The 18,029-nt window shown below is 39.4% G+C and overlaps 1 protein-coding gene across 1 annotated transcript in view; it reads right to left on the reverse strand.

The window, feature by feature from the left end:
- Window positions 1-4,606: 4,606 nt before the first annotated feature.
- The window catches only part of MGAT4D (MGAT4 family member D), a 35,437-nt gene continuing 22,014 nt past the window's right edge, over window positions 4,607-18,029 (reverse strand). The window contains exons 8-15 of the mRNA XM_065634296.1: window positions 14,727-14,838; window positions 13,674-13,804; window positions 9,619-9,726; window positions 8,546-8,739; window positions 6,360-6,438; window positions 6,161-6,239; window positions 5,277-5,389; window positions 4,607-4,715 (exon numbers count right to left, since the gene is read on the reverse strand). Coding sequence (XP_065490368.1) covers window positions 4,689-4,715; window positions 5,277-5,389; window positions 6,161-6,239; window positions 6,360-6,438; window positions 8,546-8,739; window positions 9,619-9,726; window positions 13,674-13,804; window positions 14,727-14,838 — 843 coding nt within the window. The 3' untranslated portion in view covers window positions 4,607-4,688. The remainder of the gene's footprint in view (window positions 4,716-5,276; window positions 5,390-6,160; window positions 6,240-6,359; window positions 6,439-8,545; window positions 8,740-9,618; window positions 9,727-13,673; window positions 13,805-14,726; window positions 14,839-18,029) is intronic.

The raw sequence follows: 18,029 nt of genomic DNA on the forward strand, positions 1-18,029 counted from the left end.
CGCTCCCAGGGGTGCGGGCGCCGAGGAGCAGGTGCTGCCGCTCGCGCCCCTCCGCCCGAGCCAATCGAGGCGCAGCAGGCGCGGCTCTGCCCAATCCGCACGTACACCGCGACCTCACCGAGCCGCCTCGGAGTACGTGTCGGGGGGGGGAGCGGGCAGGTAGCCCCGCCAATCGGAGGCGCCCCTCCGTGCCGCGTCCGCCAATCGCGGCTCAGCCCGCGGCTGCCTGCCTCCCCGCACGTGGTGCCCGAGCCAATCGCCCGGCAGCCCCTTCCCAAGCTGCCCCTCGGCTTCGCAGCGGCGACGCCATTCGGGCCCGGGCCCGAGCAAGGCGGGCATGCAGACCCCCCGCCAGCCTCCGACCCTTGCCCTGCCCCAGTGTGCACGGGAGGGATCACTGAGCAGAGCAGCCCTTACATTAATTCTGACGGATTCTCTCAAAAGCCTCGGCCAGGGCTGCTGAACGCAGCACGTTACCACCCGGAGGAGCTTTCTGGCTCGGCCCAACTTGTATAAATTCTTTATGTGTGTCCAGTTTATGAGCTTTTAAAGCGTTACCCGTGGCACTGATAACGTGAAACGCGCAGGAGGGGGCTGAGACAAAAGCGATTTCCTGAGGGATCACGAACAGGCTGCTCCGAAGGGAGAGGCAGAGGGTGGCGCTGGATGTGAAGCCATGGCAGAATTTAATATTTCTGCTTACTGCAGAGTTAATAATACTCCTAACCGTTCATTGTAAGGCATCTATGAAAGATGTACCTGAAATCTTAACATTTATGCAAATAAATAACAAAAAAACCCCTCACAACCCAGAACAGTCTCAGACAAGACAGTTTGTGCAACCAGTAATACAGCTGACAAACGTGCAGCTTACGCGCCATAGAAAAAGGAAATGCTGGGGAAAATTGGGATCTGTGTGTATGGGACACTATCCCCTTCACATTTATTCAAACATATGAGAGAGAAGATTTTCAGTTCAATAAGCAAATACATCTTCAACTTTGGATTAAATAGCTCCTAATTAATTTTAATAGATATTCTTGTTAAGAGTCTAGACTCAGTGTACATTTAGCACCCATCAGCACTTACTAACTTACTAGATGTGTGCTTCTATTAAACTGTGCAAAAAGTCATAGTAACACTGAGATTAGAGGCCCAGGTAATTAAGGAAAATAAAATATTTTAAAAATCAGTGAAGCCAAGTTCGTAACTGCCTTTTGTATTGGAGACGAATGTTAGCATTCCCATTTCAAAGGTCCTGCAGAGGATTTAAGACAAGAATGGAGACACGCCATCCAGAGAAACGAATAACTATGCTCCAGTGAAAATCAAAATGGGTTGAATAAACTGTTATTAATATTGAATTAGCTTGAAAAATGCGCTTTCTTCCCACACAGGCATTTAACCTGATTACATACATGTACAATGAGCCTGAGGTAGTCAATATTCTCGAGACTACGTTTTAAATCACATGAAAGTACTGAAGTAAAATTTCATAACGAAGGAGCTTGGTGATCTGGTACAGAATCTGAACCTCCTTTCATAGTTGTTTTCTGCCTTATGCTTACTGCCTTTCCTCTGTAAGTTACACTCGCAACACCTACACTGCAAACCAGCTACCTGTGAGGCTGGAGGGTGCTCTTCATCCCCTGGATCTTCTACCTGAACTGAAGCTTTCCCTCTTCGCCACCTTTCAACTGGCCTCCGAGCCGTGGTGTGTGGAGGTGCCTGCAGGTTATGTGCACAGGATTATTAAATAAATGGAAAACCACAGACAGGCAGGGTGGGAAGGAAGCCACAAGCGTTCTGCCTAACAAGCTCCTTGCCTAACAGAGCCTGTTACAAACAAACCCAGGTATTTTAATCGCCAGTGGTGGTTACTGCTGTTCACAGGCAAGTGTACTTCCCTTACACTCCATGTCACTTCCTAGGGCTTTAACGCTCACTATTTGGCTATCGCTTTTTCAGTGAAAATCCTCTCACGACACTCCTCCAGTCTCACAGTGGATCTGTGGTTCTGTGGACTGTGCAGGGAGCCCCTGCACTCCACACAGCACAGGGAAGAATGGGCACTGAGCAAAATTTTACTTAACGGTGCACATGCAACCACGCATTATCTACAATTTCAATAACTGAAACCTCGTTTACATCGAAGTGATGGGAAGTGTATTCTCCGATTGCAATGGCTATGTAAAATACATAAAAATAGAAACAGAGTGAATGAAGCACAAAGCTGGCAGTGCAGAATGAAAAAAATATATATATTTACAAAAGTCCAGTCACTTCCTAATATAACCTCAGGTATCCCAATGAGCTTTTTTTGAAATTACGTTTCAACAGTTAGAGTAGAATCTCATTTCACTGTTAAGAGGTTTTGGTAACAAAAGCTATTACCTTAGTATTTTCTGTGTTTTCACTGATGATAATCAACCTGAAATTTCCTCCTATACAGTGACGCTTCCCCATAACAAGTCAGTGTAAGGCAGCCTGAATGCAGACACTGCTCCCAGCTTGTGACTCTGTTGCAGGGAAAGCAATGGCAAAAGAAGATTTAAGTTTTTACTAGATCACACACTTAATTAGTTAAACATTCTATAAGAAATACTCTTTCTACTGTGATTTCTACTTCTTTCGTCTTTTGATGGCAGGCAGAACAGGCCTTGCACTTAAAAACCCTGCCATTCTGAAGCATTTGACAAGATCCTGAAGATGCAGATAATCCCCAAAACACAATGTGGTTTCAATGAGAGTACTGAAAGTTATGATATGCCAAGAATTGAACTAAGGCATCAGGACCTACACTTTAATCATTTTCATACCCACACAAGTTTCTAAAGCTTTGCAGGGAAAAACAAACAAACAAACAAGACAAAACCCCCAAACAAACGAACAAAACCCCAAACAAACGAACAAACAACAGAAGTGTTCTGTAGGTTATCTGTTGCTTTGCCTTTTTGGGAAGAGACCACTCTACTCCAAAAATCTCGCCACAATTCGTTTTTCCCCAAAGATGCCAAAGCGCTTCAGGTTAAGAGAGAATGACTTGAGAGAACTCAATCTTTTCTTCCCCAATGCAATCTAGGTTATGTTTTACTCCCTAGAACAAGTTTTTGTGACTAAATGTCATTCGGACTCCTGTACCAGCAGAGAAAAAGCTGATCTGAAAGGCGGTTCTGAGCAGGGGCAGAGGGAGGCGGCTCTGCCCTCCACACGACAGGTGGTTCTATGCGGAGCCACCAGATTTCCCTTCTGTCCTGAGCTGGACTTTTAGCCACAGCTTTTAAATGATCCATTGATCTTACTTTCACCCAGCCCTTCCTTTTACTTTAAGTGCCGATGGATAAAGGTGTCCCTCTGTGGATCTCTAAGCACTCTGCATTACTGCATTAATTCTTAACCTGCATTAAACTCTTAACCTAATGCAATATTTGGTCCAAGAAACACATACATACATATATCTAACCACACATATACAGAGATATACATATATCTACACACATATATATATAGCACCACAGCATATAAAGTATACTGCAAATTATCAAATATTATTAGAGGTGGTCTTTAAAAAAATACCCTTTCGAACTGTTTTAATGTAAGAAAATGAATTTCATCTCATTCTAATTAAAAATACTCTTGCATTAAGAATACAATTCAACACACTTAGTACAAATCCCTGCAAAAGTGTACAGTGCAGCTGATTTCTCACTGTCTGCTCTTAGGATGCAAGGCACGTGCAGGAGAACGATGGTGCGGGTGTGCTTCAAGTCCTAAAGAAGTGATACAGCAATTCTACACATTAACAGGTGGATGTCCAAGGCAGATTGTCATTTCCCAAAAACATTTCAAATGAGACTATTGTGGTTCACCTTTTATTTTCAAATTAATATTGAGTTCTCTCCTGTGATCAGGATTTAAGTATAAGTACATACTGATTATCGAATTATATGATCCATTATTTTATTTAAATAGATTTTCTTTCTAAAAAAATATAATTACACATAATACACTTATTATCTCCTATAGTAATTTTAATGCAAAATTCACTGTAAAGCTTTATAATCCCCTGAACAATACTTGTTTAAGTTTCAAGTTATTCAAGTGGTAAGTTGTAGGCACTTCCCATTTAAAAAAATATTAAACATAACTTATGCTACATTAAGGCTGAAACACGCTGCTTCTGTTAAGTTTGAGATCCATTTTCATATTGTTAAGTTGTTCCTATCTCTGTGGACTGCTCTAAATACTTGCAATGAATATTGACAACTTTCCCTCCAAAACTGACCAGTGTTTTTAGTGGAGTTGAAAACTGTGTCCTTTATATTTTTTAAAATGTCCATATTTTTGTTCTGGTGGAACTTACCATATTTCTATGCTTCAGTCCCTGAAAGCAGCCTTATCAATTTTTCATAATAATATATATCGAATGTTGCCAAACTAAGGTGAGATTTTTACATATGACACCTTAATCAAGAACATTTTATAGAAATTACTAACATAATTGGGTTCTTTATAACTATTAAATCTTTATTTATATAAGATTAAAGCTATCTCAACTCTTTCCTAATACATATTATTAAGAATTAAATGGGTTTGGATTTGTTCTTTTTACCCAGCCAGTGTTTTGTTGTTGTAAGCCAAGTTTTCAAACAACCTGCAGCAAGCCGCACTTCAAAAATGTATTTTTTTCACTTTTCAGATGTCTTGATAAGTACCTGAAAAAAACAAAGTACATTGTTTTCTAAAATCTGCTGAAGCATTACCTAAGACATGAGCTTTTACCTCCTTCCACCCGTGGCTATAGTTTAAGGCTGTAGTAATTCTCTTCAGTGACTTCTGCTGAGTGTTTTCTACTTAGGGGTTCACACACACTCATACACTTGGGAGAAACTTGAAGAATAAAATAATCACATGTTCATCTGAAAATGTTTGCATATTATAATTAGTATCCAGGTTGGCGACTGAAAACGCTAGAAAAGTGTCCCTGTCTCCTTTGGTTGGTTTGTTTATCATGACCCGAATTCTAGTGGCTTTTCTTACAGCACTGCAAAAACTGGAGAATCATCCCATTGGAGCATTTCCAGCACTTTTTCTATGAAATAAATGTAACTTTTCCTCTGAACAATTAATACAATTCTTTTCTTGAGTGAGTTTATCCACACAAAACGCCATTCAAAAAGAAATTTAAAAATAACTATTATCAATACTATACGGTAGGAGGAACTGAAACTCATTTAATAAATCTTTAATTAAATTGCTTTCATTAACATGCTTACCTCACTAAGCAATGCCCATACAGGAGAATCAGAACTGACTGATAAACGAATAGCCTGTATTTCTCCTATTGACTGATTGATACTGCCTTCTGCAATTCCATTTTCAAAAGCCCCTAAATAAAAATAAAACGAGACCCGTACAAACATATATTAGAATGAAATACACTTCCACATGAACTTGTGCAAAAGTTCTAAATTACAAATCATAAACTAACTTCAGGGATACAACATTAGGGAAAATAAATCTTTTGGACAAGGTCAAATAATAACAACTGAAAGATAAAGCTATAAACAAGAAGAAGGATTCATTCTTTCAGTTAAAGCAACCAGGAGCTGGAAAAGAATACCAGAAAATAAAGAACCTATAGCTACAAATCTTAAAAAATCAATTTAAATATGTTAGTATTGACAAGATACATATAGCCCACATGGTCACATTAAAGAATCTAAAAGAGCTTTTCTGATAAGCATGCTTATTTTTAAAAAGATGTATCAGGAATCATAGACCAATTCTGATATATTTCCTCACTAGTTCAATGCTTTTTAACTAACATTGTTAAACTGGCATAAAATTGCTGCAGACAAATGAAAAACAAGCATCCCAGGTATGATTCATTTCCTATCAACCTGCACGTGCAAGTGAGAGTTGATGGCATTTTGGTTTGTATCTCTAATTAGAGCAAAACAGCCACAAGGAGGTGGGAGAGAGATGCAAATTAAAGCAAACAAGAAGTGTGGGTGAGGTGAAAGTGGTTCATTGGGAGAAAAGAGCAATTATGTGGTAGAAGAGATGGAAAAAAGTGGCAAGTTAAGCAGATCTCCCAATAGTCCATTTTTTTGTTCACATAGTGGCATTTTAGTTTAGGTGATAGTAAATAATTTACCTATTTTTAAATATCCGTCTTTGGTTGCTGGGTAGTTAAATTTACTTCCATTGTCAACCAGTTCTTTTCTTAGAATTTCCTGTAAAAAATAAAATAATACAATCTCCAGAAATATTTTCTAGGGCATGACATTTTATGCTGAACGTCATACTTAAAATGAAGTAGCACTGTGTATTACAGCTGGAAATGAAAGACTTACATCAGCCGGTAACACTTCCACGGTAGTGTTAAACAGTTTATCACCAGGGTGCTCAATGTTTCCACTTCTGAAGAAGTACCTGATGATAAAGGTATATTATTTACAGGTATTTCATACTTTAAAAAAGTTCTATGGAAGTCATTATTTTGAGTTTGGAAGGAAGGTTTCAAATACCTTGTCTTTAATTAGTTGTGGGCTATAGAGAACAGAAATAGGCATTGAAACTTTCCAATGTGTGACCAAACCATGCTAGAGGCTTTTTATTTTAAACAGAACAGCATTAAAACCATCTTTCTCTGGAACCACAAATGCAAGTGTTCCCCCTTTGCAGTGCTCAAGTTCCAAATAAATTAACTTTGCAGGCTTAAATGGTAAGGCAGATTTGCTCTCTGATCTGTTCTTATCATCCTAAGGCCAAGGTGAGACAGACTCTTGGAATTCAATGGCAGCAAAATCCCTGTTTCTACTAGACAATACACTACATGGCAAGAGAATCCCCCTTTTTATCAATACTGATCTAAATAATCTGCTTTATAGCCAATGAGCAACAGCACTGTCAAAGCAAGAATCCAACTATCATCATTAAGCAAAACACCTATGAGATTTAAAAAAAAAAACCCTCTTTGATTTTAAAATTCTGGCATTAAAGTTCTTCAGTTTTTAGATTCAAAAAGAGCTAAGGAAATATAAAGCATCAACCTCCCTCCTCTGCTATCAATCAAACAATCAAGACCTAAGAAGACCACCAAATATTATAGGATTAACTATACATTTTCACATGTTAGCAATGGGATGGGGCTGGGACCAGCCATTAGGCAATACCATATGTAAGTTTGCTTCATCCAGTACAGCTTCCCGGTAATAGGAAAATGCAAAAATATAGGCTACCCAAGTTTCCCAAAGCATAAAACAGTTAATTGATCACAGAACACTATCTGAACACTGAACACAGAACAACTATCATTTAGTGCAGGTCACTAGATGGAGATATAGACTTTTTTTTTTTTTTAAATAAATGAGAAATCTACAATCTTTGCAGAAATGGGAGTCTTTCAGTTTTATGACTAGTTTTAGGAGGAAGTGTAACAACATTGAAGGATTTTTCTCTCTGAATATCCTTACAGACATACAGTCATTATGTGGTAATTATGAGAATTTGTGCCAGAGACACTCCTGGAACTGTATTTCTTGCTAGGTTAGTTTTAACTCAGATCTGTCCTCCAATCTGACACAGATCGAAGAAACTTTGTGGAACCAGGCAGGACTGCTTCTTCTGGTGCCAACCTTCAATTTGTATTGTTCATAAAGTAAGTTCTTCTGAACAACGCTGTCTTAAGCTACAGGTGCATCTTCATTTCCAAGAAGCCCAAGTTGAACGATGTCAGAACAGAGAAGACAGTTTCATCTTTTAGAATGAAACAGATGAAACATTTAAGGTGGGACTTGGCTACAGATCCAAACACCTGAAGTTCGATGTCTGGCTGTGATCCAAGTGTTCAGGCTCCCACTTCAGGCAGTGGAGATCCACTCAATCCAGTCAATGAAACGTAGCAACCAACTCAGGTGACCAACTAGAGAACGAGATGAACAGCTGTCCAGCTTCCACTGACTGCATCAAGTAGATCTCTGCCATGTATAGTGGGAGCTCACACATCTGCCTTTTGTAGACGTCTCTACTGTAAACACCTACATTCAAGTCTATGAGTCTTCAACTGATTCTCACCTTTATTCATTCACTCTTCATTATTTTCCCACAACAGTGATATTTTCTCTTTGCTTTCACCTACACTGGTAAGTGTCTGGTCTGGGACACGACCTTTGAGCTGACATCGTGCAGGCAGCCTTTCCATTGACAACTATAGAAACAAAGCTTCCACTGGCCCCATTGATGAAATTAATTCATTAAAACCAAATTCCTTTGAGAATTATCATAAGGAGTTGTAAAATATTTAACTGAAGAAATAAAAGGAAAAACATTTAAGAAGCTCTCTAATTACTAAGGAAGAAATGTATTTCAGGAGGGGAATTCAAGAAAGGGAGCAGATAAATAGCAGATCATGGATTTCTCATCAGTAACCAGGCTATGGTTTATAAAAACAATAGAACACTGGTGATTTTGAACAGACTGAATAATTTCCAAACTGCAAGTATGTAAGCTTCCATATTCCATATCACGTAATACTTACTTTTCTACTTTTAGTGGCTTTAAAAAGGTGAAGCTGATGTAGTCTCCAGCCACTGGAGCTGAAGCCCAGAAACAGTCTTTTCCTTCATAAACTTTTTCCAAGGTGTATTGCTGGTATATTCTTAGGCTTGTATCCACTTTTGCAGGTGGATTATTATGTGCTTTATGTAGCACATTTTTGCCAAAATCTTTATCCTGTTAGATATAAAGAAACATATTGTAAATCATGCAATGAAAAATAAGTGCTTCAATATCTTGAATTATTACAGGAAACTATTCCAGAAAATAATTACATCACTGTCAAAAAACATACAATCTATTTCTAATGAAACAAAATATTCATTTCAGTGCAATCACTGAGACTCATTGTTACAGTTTGTAGACAGAGCTGTACTGGTTATTTCTCAGTTGCCTAGATTTATAAATTAACTTCTCTGCAGTAGGCTATTTCATTGTTGTTTACTATGCCCTCTGCCAGATAATCTGATATTGGTCTCTGCCACACAAACCTCTAGTCTGATCCAATGCAGCAATTTGAATGATCCCATGACCATTCTAAGTGGTGCCATCAGGACATCCCTGAAGTCTGGTGGCTCATTGCTCTTATCATATACATGGCAGATCCACTGTTTGCCCTCCAAAAATCTCCTCAAAAATCTACGGCCATCATGATAGGCGTGCCCTTGTCCTACCACTATACCTTCTTCTTAATAGTCCCTTGTATTGGGATTGTAGACTATTTAGCCCAAACGAATGATCATAGCTGTTTGTGTTTGTAGGGTGCAGAGCACATGAAACCTTGTGTTGTGAAGAGGGTTCCTACATGCCACGAAATGCTACCATGACTGGTACGAGTGTTCAGATTAGACATTCAAAGACGCTTGTGCAGAAGCAACGTGCTCCACCTGCAGTTTAGATGCCAGATCAATATTCTCTCCCAAATTTGAGAGCTGACATTATTGGATGTAGAAGTGCTGTCTAATTCCAAAGATGCAATTCTTGAAACTGATTTGAGAAACAAGTCAGGACATAAGCATGTAATTCAGAAATATGGCGCTAATTTCTTATCCTTACTTTCAAATTCTGTATCTTCCCAGCCAGTGATGAATACGTTCCCACATGCTGAAAGAGAGATGGTTTAGCACGGATACGCAGCTTTGCCTTTTCCTTTTCACAGTGTGCCTGGAAAGAAAGTAAAGGCGAGCGAAGTTTTATTTAAATAAAGAAGAGACAAACTAAGTTCCATAAAGAAATTTAATTCTGTAGTTGAGGGAATGGGTCCGGGTTTTTTATCCATATTTAAATGAGTAATCCTTAGATTAACAGTTACCTTATTTCAAATACACTGTTTCCAGTGTAGCTCCACTCATGGTGCTATGTAGATTTGAAGGTTCAACCACCAGTAATTCAGGGATTTCTGCACTGTATACCATCGATCACACCTCAGAGTAACAAAAATAGACCTCAAATCTGAAACTGACTGATTTTTTTAGCTGTTTCTGGCAAATTTCATTTCAACTCTTGGCCTTGCCATATCATGCTAACTAAACTATTTTGACCAAAACTGACCTTCCTGAGATAGATTCTGCTAACATTTCCATCTTTATCATTTTGGCTCTTTCTCCTATGTTTGAGGGGCTTATAACGTACTACACTATGTGTTATGTATCTTTTGTCTTATAATTACATAAGCCCTTAGATACTGTATTTCAATCTTGATTTTCCAGTGTAGTATACTTTGTGACATGACATATACCAGGGAATTAAATAACTGTAGTTAGTACGAATTTCTGAGTTTCTTGATTTTTGAATGACAGCAAATTACTTCTTGAAATGTAATTTTTGCTCTGTATCTATAGAGCATCATAGTTTGATATAGCGACACAAACACACTGCAATAATTCATGAGACATAATGAAACATAATGGCATAGAACAGAGCAAAGAGCTAAAATGAGACTCCCTGGGTTGCACTTTTGGTTGTGCCACAAAATCATTGTGTATTTGGAAGATCACTTAACTTCTCTGTATCCCAGGTCTCATATCTTTAGATTTGGGAGGATAATGTGTTTATCTCTTCAATCAAGTGCTTTCAGTTCTATAAAAGAAAAATGTTACATAAACTGTATCAGTGCCTTCTAAAGCTAGAAGTGATGAAGTCTTCACTCAGCTGGCTTAAGCACCAAAACTCATGGGACATTTATGGTTTCTACAGAAGTACTAACTAAAAGTTCAAAACCATCTGGAAGGCTATAAAAAGAACTAGGTATTTTCATGTTTGTCCACAGCAGACATTCAGCAAAACAATGTAAAAACACAATACATGCAAAATGATTTATTGGCAGCCGTTTCTTTGAAAACCGCACTATACTTTTAGTAGAAAAAAAAAATCATTATTAAAAAAAAAAAAGTGATATTTCTACTGACAGGGTTTGCAGTTCATGCTCTGTAATAATGTAGAGTCTCTAGCATGTCTCCTTTTATGCTATGGCAGCACTACCAAAAGAGCTACTTGTTGTAGAAGCTGAGAATAATCAGTAGCACGGGACTGGTGTGGGTGGTTGTGCAGAAACTGAGACAAAGCTCCTCGTGAAGTTAAGCCTCCCATCTTTGCAGCCTGCTAGTCCCCACTACACTTGCTGGATACACGCCACTGCATATGATCACAGAACCATGGAATATTTTGGGTTGGAAGGGACCTTTAAAGATCATCTAGTTCTACCCACCCTGCTGCGGGCAGGGACACCTTCCACTGGACCAGGTTGCTCAAAGCCCCGTCCAGCCTGGCCTTGAACACTCCCAGTGATGGGGCATCCACTGGGCAACCTGTTTCAGTACCTCACCACCCTCACCGTAAAAAGTGTCTTCCTTATGTCCAATCTAAATCTACCCTCTTTCAATTTAAGACTGTTGCCCCTTGTTCTGTCACAACGGGCCCTGGTAGAAAGTCTTTATCTTTCTTATAAGCCCTGTTTATATATAGAAGGGCTGCAATACGGTCCTCCCAGAGCCTTCTCTTCTCCATTCAGCGACCCCAGCTCTCCCAGCCTGTCCTCACAGGAGAGCTGCTCCAGCTCTCTGATCATTTTCATGGTTTTCCTTGGCATCCACTCTAACAGGTCTGTATATTTTTGTACTGGGGATGCCAGAACTGGATCATGATCAGGAGATAAGTTCACAGGACGTAAACAATGGTGAAGTTTCTGAACCATGCAGAGATCTGATGACTCTGAATGTCACAAGCTGTCTTTTCCGATGCGGTGAGCAGATGGAGTAGAATCTTGGTATGTTAATACTCAGCCCAGGCTGAAGACATTTGCCAAACACCCATCACCACAGGACGGTACATAAAAGCCAAAAACAGGTGCCCTGTTGACCCTCCTGTGAGGCGCAGTGTGTGATGACTTGGCGACACTCATAGTAGCTAGGACAGGGGAAAGCGTGAGGATTTCTGTCAGCCAGCTGCCTTCTCTGGTGCCTGCAGGCAAGTCCACTGCTTTAATCTGCAGAGCAGAGGAGGAACAGCAGATGGGATCCCTGTCCTTCCTCCAGCCTCCATTTTCTGCATTCTTATGAGCAGTCCCCGTAAGTCATGCCACTGGTCATTCCCACCCAAGGGCAGCATGAGACTGACTTGTCTCAATAGGTTTTTGCTACCCACAGCAATTGAAATTGTATTTGCAGAAGTGAAACTCCCTAGAGACTGGCTAATACCACTCTGCTTGGCCTTGGCCAGGGCAGACTCCCAGCAGCTGCCTGCCTGCCTTCCAGGAACACAGCTTCAGTTTAGGTACGAATCAGGTCTTAGAAGCTAGAAGAGTCCTTTAAAAAATGAAAGTAAAGTGTTTCTCCTATTGGATTGAAGCTGGCACATGTTAGATCTGGGATGGGTGATGGTAACATAATAGTATCTTTGTTTTATTTTGTTATCACAGACAGGCAAGAACCTAAATTAGAGGTACCTAAGGCTCACTCTAACACCTATGGGCCAGCCTAACCCATGGAGTAGGATTTCAAAGCTTACTCTTACCTGTATGAAGTGGAGATGGAGACTCCTCTGGCATTACGAAGTGTAAAACCAGGGACATTTTGCTGTCCCGAGGAGTCACCTCTGCTACACAGTAAAACATGAAGCCTCTTTGTTCCACTCCTCTCAGTCTCATGCTCTGCACAACTCTTATCTGTATCTTCCTCCTTCTTCAGCAACACTAAACTAACATGTGCAAACACCTGGAGTAGGGACTGGCTACACTAATCAAATAAAAACTCTTGAACCTTGAAAACCAAGAAGGAGCAGAAACTCTGGTCAATTTGCTGTGGCACAGTCTGTTATACCAGGAGAGAATGAGTAGTGACCAAGACCAAAGACTGGTGAGAGAAAAAATGCAAAAGGACCTAAAGAAATACTTATCATTGGGCTCACCTGTAGTGCTAGGAATGGCACCTTTTGCAATTCAACACAACTGTTTCTTTCCTTTTCAGTAAAAAGTACCATTTAGTTCTTTCAATCTACACATTTCCCTGCATTTTTGTTTCCAGGCAAACAGCCAAGTTTTTCCCCAGATAGTGTAAGATTTAAAGCAAAACACTTAAGTTCTGCTTCCTAAAAGAAAGGAACTGATAAGCAAAATTCAGAACAACTGTGACTGTAAAACTGTATCCTTTACTGACTTTCATATTAGAAGGTCAGCAGAAGGTTATGAATTGTGACAGTCCATTTAGGTTTCACAGGAACACAGAATGGTTGGGGTTGAAAGGGACCTCTGGAGATCACCTAGTTCACCTAGAGCAGATTGCATAGGAATGCGGGTTTACATATTCAGAATTTTCTTTGGTGCTGTGGGGTTGCCTGTGTGACCAGCTGCAGGCAGATGTGAGCTTGCACTGTCCATATTCAGAGCTGATGGAGGCAAGACAGCTCTGTGCAGAAATCTGAATTTCTGTGAGTCAGGCCTCTCCATGTGCACTAATGGGGCTCAAACACAGTGCCACACTATGCAGATCTTTCCCCACAAATTCCAAAGTAAGTCAGGTTTGAGAGATTTCTATTCTGCTTTTTGAAAATAAATCATTTTGTCACTGAGACAGTTTGAATATTACTTGTGTTCACATATTCATAGACATACTTACTGCATCCTTTTCTGGATTGCACACTTTAACCCAGAGCAGGTGGTCTAGAAGCCAGTCTATGGGTTTATCTTTATAGAACATGAGAAAAAATTCCACTAAGAGTGGCAAGTCTTCTGATTTAAACAATTTTCCTGAAAGCAAGACAAGAAATCACATATTCAGATATTTTTATTGCTGTGGAAAGATCACTAGCTTTATGTTTACTCCAGCCTTAAACACATGGATATTTAGTGGAAATTTCACAGAGACTCCAGCCTTGGAGAGTCGTGCATCCTCCAGCTTGTTGGGATTTTAAAAAGATTTCCATCCCATGCCTGGAGATATTCTCGCATAGTCAACCAGTTGACTAATAAAGTGTGCAGCTATATCCTAGTTCCAAACACCAATCTGCCAGTCACATCTATCAGTGTGTCAGATGGAATGAAGTCTGAAAAATTCCTCAAAATGCTAGATATGCAATTTCACTGGCAATACTATACTGAATGTATTTAAATTAAGACATAGATGTGAAAAATGTTGCTTTTAAAATATTATAACTGTTCATTTAGTTCTCTTGCTATTTTAATTAGCAGATTTTGTTAGATTTCTTTGTTTGACCTAACACTTCGAAGTGTTATCACAAGTAAACTATATATATGAGAACAGAAGAAAAAATATAAAAATAAACTCTCTACTAAAAATAATAAACTCCTCCCTATGATGCAGGATGCATGTTCTGCTCTACAGAAGGAAAGGATGCAGAGTTTTAAATAGATTGTTCAAATTTCATTCTTGAAAACTACACGATACAGGGGCACATAGTGCCCTGAGGTTGAACAATTTGCTTCTAATGGGAACCCGGCTATTAGATCCTGTGCTGTGGAGACTCTGCATTAAAAAGACAGATTTAAAGAGCACAAAAAGTACAAGACTCTCAGTGGGATCTTTCCTGAAGAACCAAGGAAGATTTAATATGCGAGTCCTTCTGTACATTGAAATGTAATTCCAAGTAAGACCTACTCGACCCATACAGCTCCAAATGCAATTCACGCTGCTGAGGTCTTAATGACTTACCAATAAATCCAAGCTGGGAGAACTCAAGAATCACCCACTCTTCAGACTGTTGAGCAGCAAAGTTTTTTATACTTTGAATATAATCAGGTTTGGCTATAATATCGTCCTCCAGCTGGGGAAAAAAAAAAAAAAGAAAAAAAAAAAGGGCAATGAAAAATCAGAAGGCAAGTGGTGGTTTTATTGCTTGCAGAGAGAGTGGCGGTGTTGCCACATGTGATAACTGCCTTGTGTTTGACTGCTGTACTGAAGTTGTGCCAAAGTACAGGAGATCGGTATTCAGCTTTTACACATATCTCTGTTTCAGTATCATTCGTTAAATATTTATTTACAAGAGTGACAATAACACCATGAGTGCTTCTCACTTTTCCAAGAAGGAAGGACTCTCTACCCTAAAGAGATCTCACTTAAAAGAAAACTTTAAGCAGAAAGACGGAGGTTAAGGAAGAAGACAGTAGACAGTTTGTACTGAAGTTGTATAAGCTTTGATAAGCAGTGGGAACAAATGGTTTGAAAAGAGAGGCATCTAAAGCAGATGGTTAGAAGCCCTGCAGATAAGCCTGGGCTGGCTTTGTCATACCTAAAAGGTGACCAAGGAGAACTGTGGATGGTTACCGAGACACTAGTAGAAGGCAAGTTGTTTCAGGCAATACAAGTCATGAAAGAAGGAAGATCCTGTGAAGCACGCTGAAGGACAGGAAGGCTGATGCTGAATACAGCGGTAGAACCAGCTAAAGGATACTCAGAAAAGGAGACTGATATCTGTCAAGGAAATGGGAAAGGCCTTGGCTGAACTTTCGCACGGCCTTTGGAGAAGAATGGGTGATCTGAAAAGGCAGAAGCTGCTCCAGTTGCTAAAGCCAAGGATAATGAGTTCAAACAAGGAGTTCAGAGGTAATGACACGATGAAAATAAAGGAATTGCAGAAATAGTTAAGGAGCAAGTAATTCAGGGTTTGAACTTGGTATGGGTGTGAAAAACACAGAAAGAGGAGGAGGAAAATGTTGTTGGAGTGCAGTGTAATGATACAGTTAATTTGATCTGGTGCTTGTCTGGTGGCACTGGGATCTGGTTCAGAAAGCTAAATAGGTAGAAAATGAATGCCATGAGAAAAAAAATGCACAGTTTCCTGCTGGTTTTGCATCCTCAACTGACTCAGCAGCAAGAGCTTGAGAGAGCAGACCCACAGTTTTTAGCTGAATTTGGCCATTAGTACAAGCGTATGGCTGGTGGGGGAGAAATATATTGTCAACGGTGAAATAAGGAGGAAGCAGAACAAAGTTTGAAATAAAAGATTGAGAGATTTGTTTTGACTCAGCTTTTGCTGATGGTAAGATATCAAAAACACATAAATGGAGATGAACTGATCAAGACAAGTGCTTGAGTGCTTATTAGCAGATTCTGAGATCTGGGGACTGAATTGAAGTGACAGTTAAAATAAAATAAAATAAAATAAAATAAAATAAAATACCCAAACAAACAAGAACCCCAAAATAAAACAAAAACCCAAACAAACAAAAACAAAACAAAACTTGAACTTACAAGGAATCTTGCATAAAATTAGATGAGCTAAGAGGAATATTCAGTGGCTAGATGTAAGGGAAGATGAGCAAGAAATCAAAGAGAGTTTCAGAGAATCCTTGAAAAGAAATTCAGGGGTACCCAAAAAGGAGGAAAGGCAGAGAGAGGAGTATCTCAAAAACTAGGGAGACCATCGTATCAAGAAACATTAAAAGAAGGTGCACAAAAGTAGAAAACATGAAAAATACAGAGGCTGCAATGCAAAGTAGGTGTGAATGTGGTTATGAACTGAAAGTCGTTTTGCATAGGGAGAAGTCTGTAACAGTCTTTTCTGAAGCCGACAGTTAAAAGTGAGTTTTAGAGAATTTAGTTTGATATTCTATGTAGCCCAGGCCACTAAAAGTTATTTAATTAACCCTGTACTGAGCCCTGTAATTTGCATTCAACTCTGGGAAGTATAGTGAAAGCAGAAGCAAGTATTTCAAAGTTCTCTTAGTTTTTTATCAAGAAAACTTCACCAAAAAAAAGCCTGAAAGGAGCAGTAGCTGGCTCAGAGGAAAACAAAAAAAAGAAAAAAAAAAAGAGAGAGGCAAAGTAGAAGACATGCTTCAAGTTCAAGTAGATGAGATGACTGATATGATTTAGAAGAGATGAGATGACTGATGTGCTTTATTGCCTTTTTTCAAAGATTATATTTGATCAGCAGGTAAGGTTCATCCACAGTGTAACCCCGTTAGCTTCAATGGACTTCACAAAGTTATTTGCTTAAATCCTGATTCAGCTGTGTCCTACAATGTACTTTTACATTATTCAGCAAAGATCTTGCCTGATTCGTGACATCAAGACTAACATACGCTTATCTTCTTTCAAAATTCAGAAGTTAGTATCAGTTTCTGACAAAACGGTAAATAAATTTTAATCTATTTCAAGTATTCCCTAAGATTACTGAAGTAAATCTTTGTATCAGGCTGAGGAAAGAGATTTCTGGGCTATTTGCTTTCTATTAGTATAAGGCTTTGAAACAGAGGTAGATTATAAGTATCTTTACAGCAGCATGTCTTCCTTCTTTTCAGCTGTGTTCTAAGGGGAATTTTCAGGGCAGACCAGCATCTATGCTAGAGAAGCAGCTGCAAGCTGGACACACAAATGAAGAAGTGAATATACTAGATAAGAATATGAGGAAAGTGTAGTTTCTTTCTAAGAAAATTCTGAATGCAGCTGTAACGGTCATCAGAGCATCACAAACTCCAAATGACACAGTTCAGTCCTTACATCGTGTCCCAGACAAGAAAACATCTTTTTCACATTTCTTTAAAAACACAAATACATAAGTAAGTCATTTCCACGCAAACATGAATGCTTGGAGAACTTTATAATATTATAGAAAGGGACACTGGCAGCATGCTTAACATTTGCCTTCACCACGTTTCCCACACCCCGGTGCTCTAGTGCACTTAGTCAACTTGGCTAGCGTTCTTAAAAATATACTTAAGTCACAGGAAAATACTTCATTTTCCAATAAACCTAAAGTGTTCAGTTGACAACATTTCTCCTTGTCCACCTGTCTCCCGAGTGCCTATGCCAAATTTAAGAACAGAGCATAGACTCTGGAATAGCCCAGCTCAAATGCATTTGTGTTAAACTCTGACAAGAACTGCATGAGATGCCTGCTCTTGTTGTCTTCTGCTTCTGGGAATCTTGTGATATACTTATGTGATGCAGAGGCCTGTTCGAGTAGGGGAAGATCCAGGCAAACTTTAAGAACTCAGCAAAATGTTGTTCTGA

Source organism: Caloenas nicobarica, chromosome 4, assembly GCF_036013445.1.
Source record: "Caloenas nicobarica isolate bCalNic1 chromosome 4, bCalNic1.hap1, whole genome shotgun sequence".
In the NCBI taxonomy this organism is placed as follows: domain Eukaryota; kingdom Metazoa; phylum Chordata; class Aves; order Columbiformes; family Columbidae; genus Caloenas; species Caloenas nicobarica.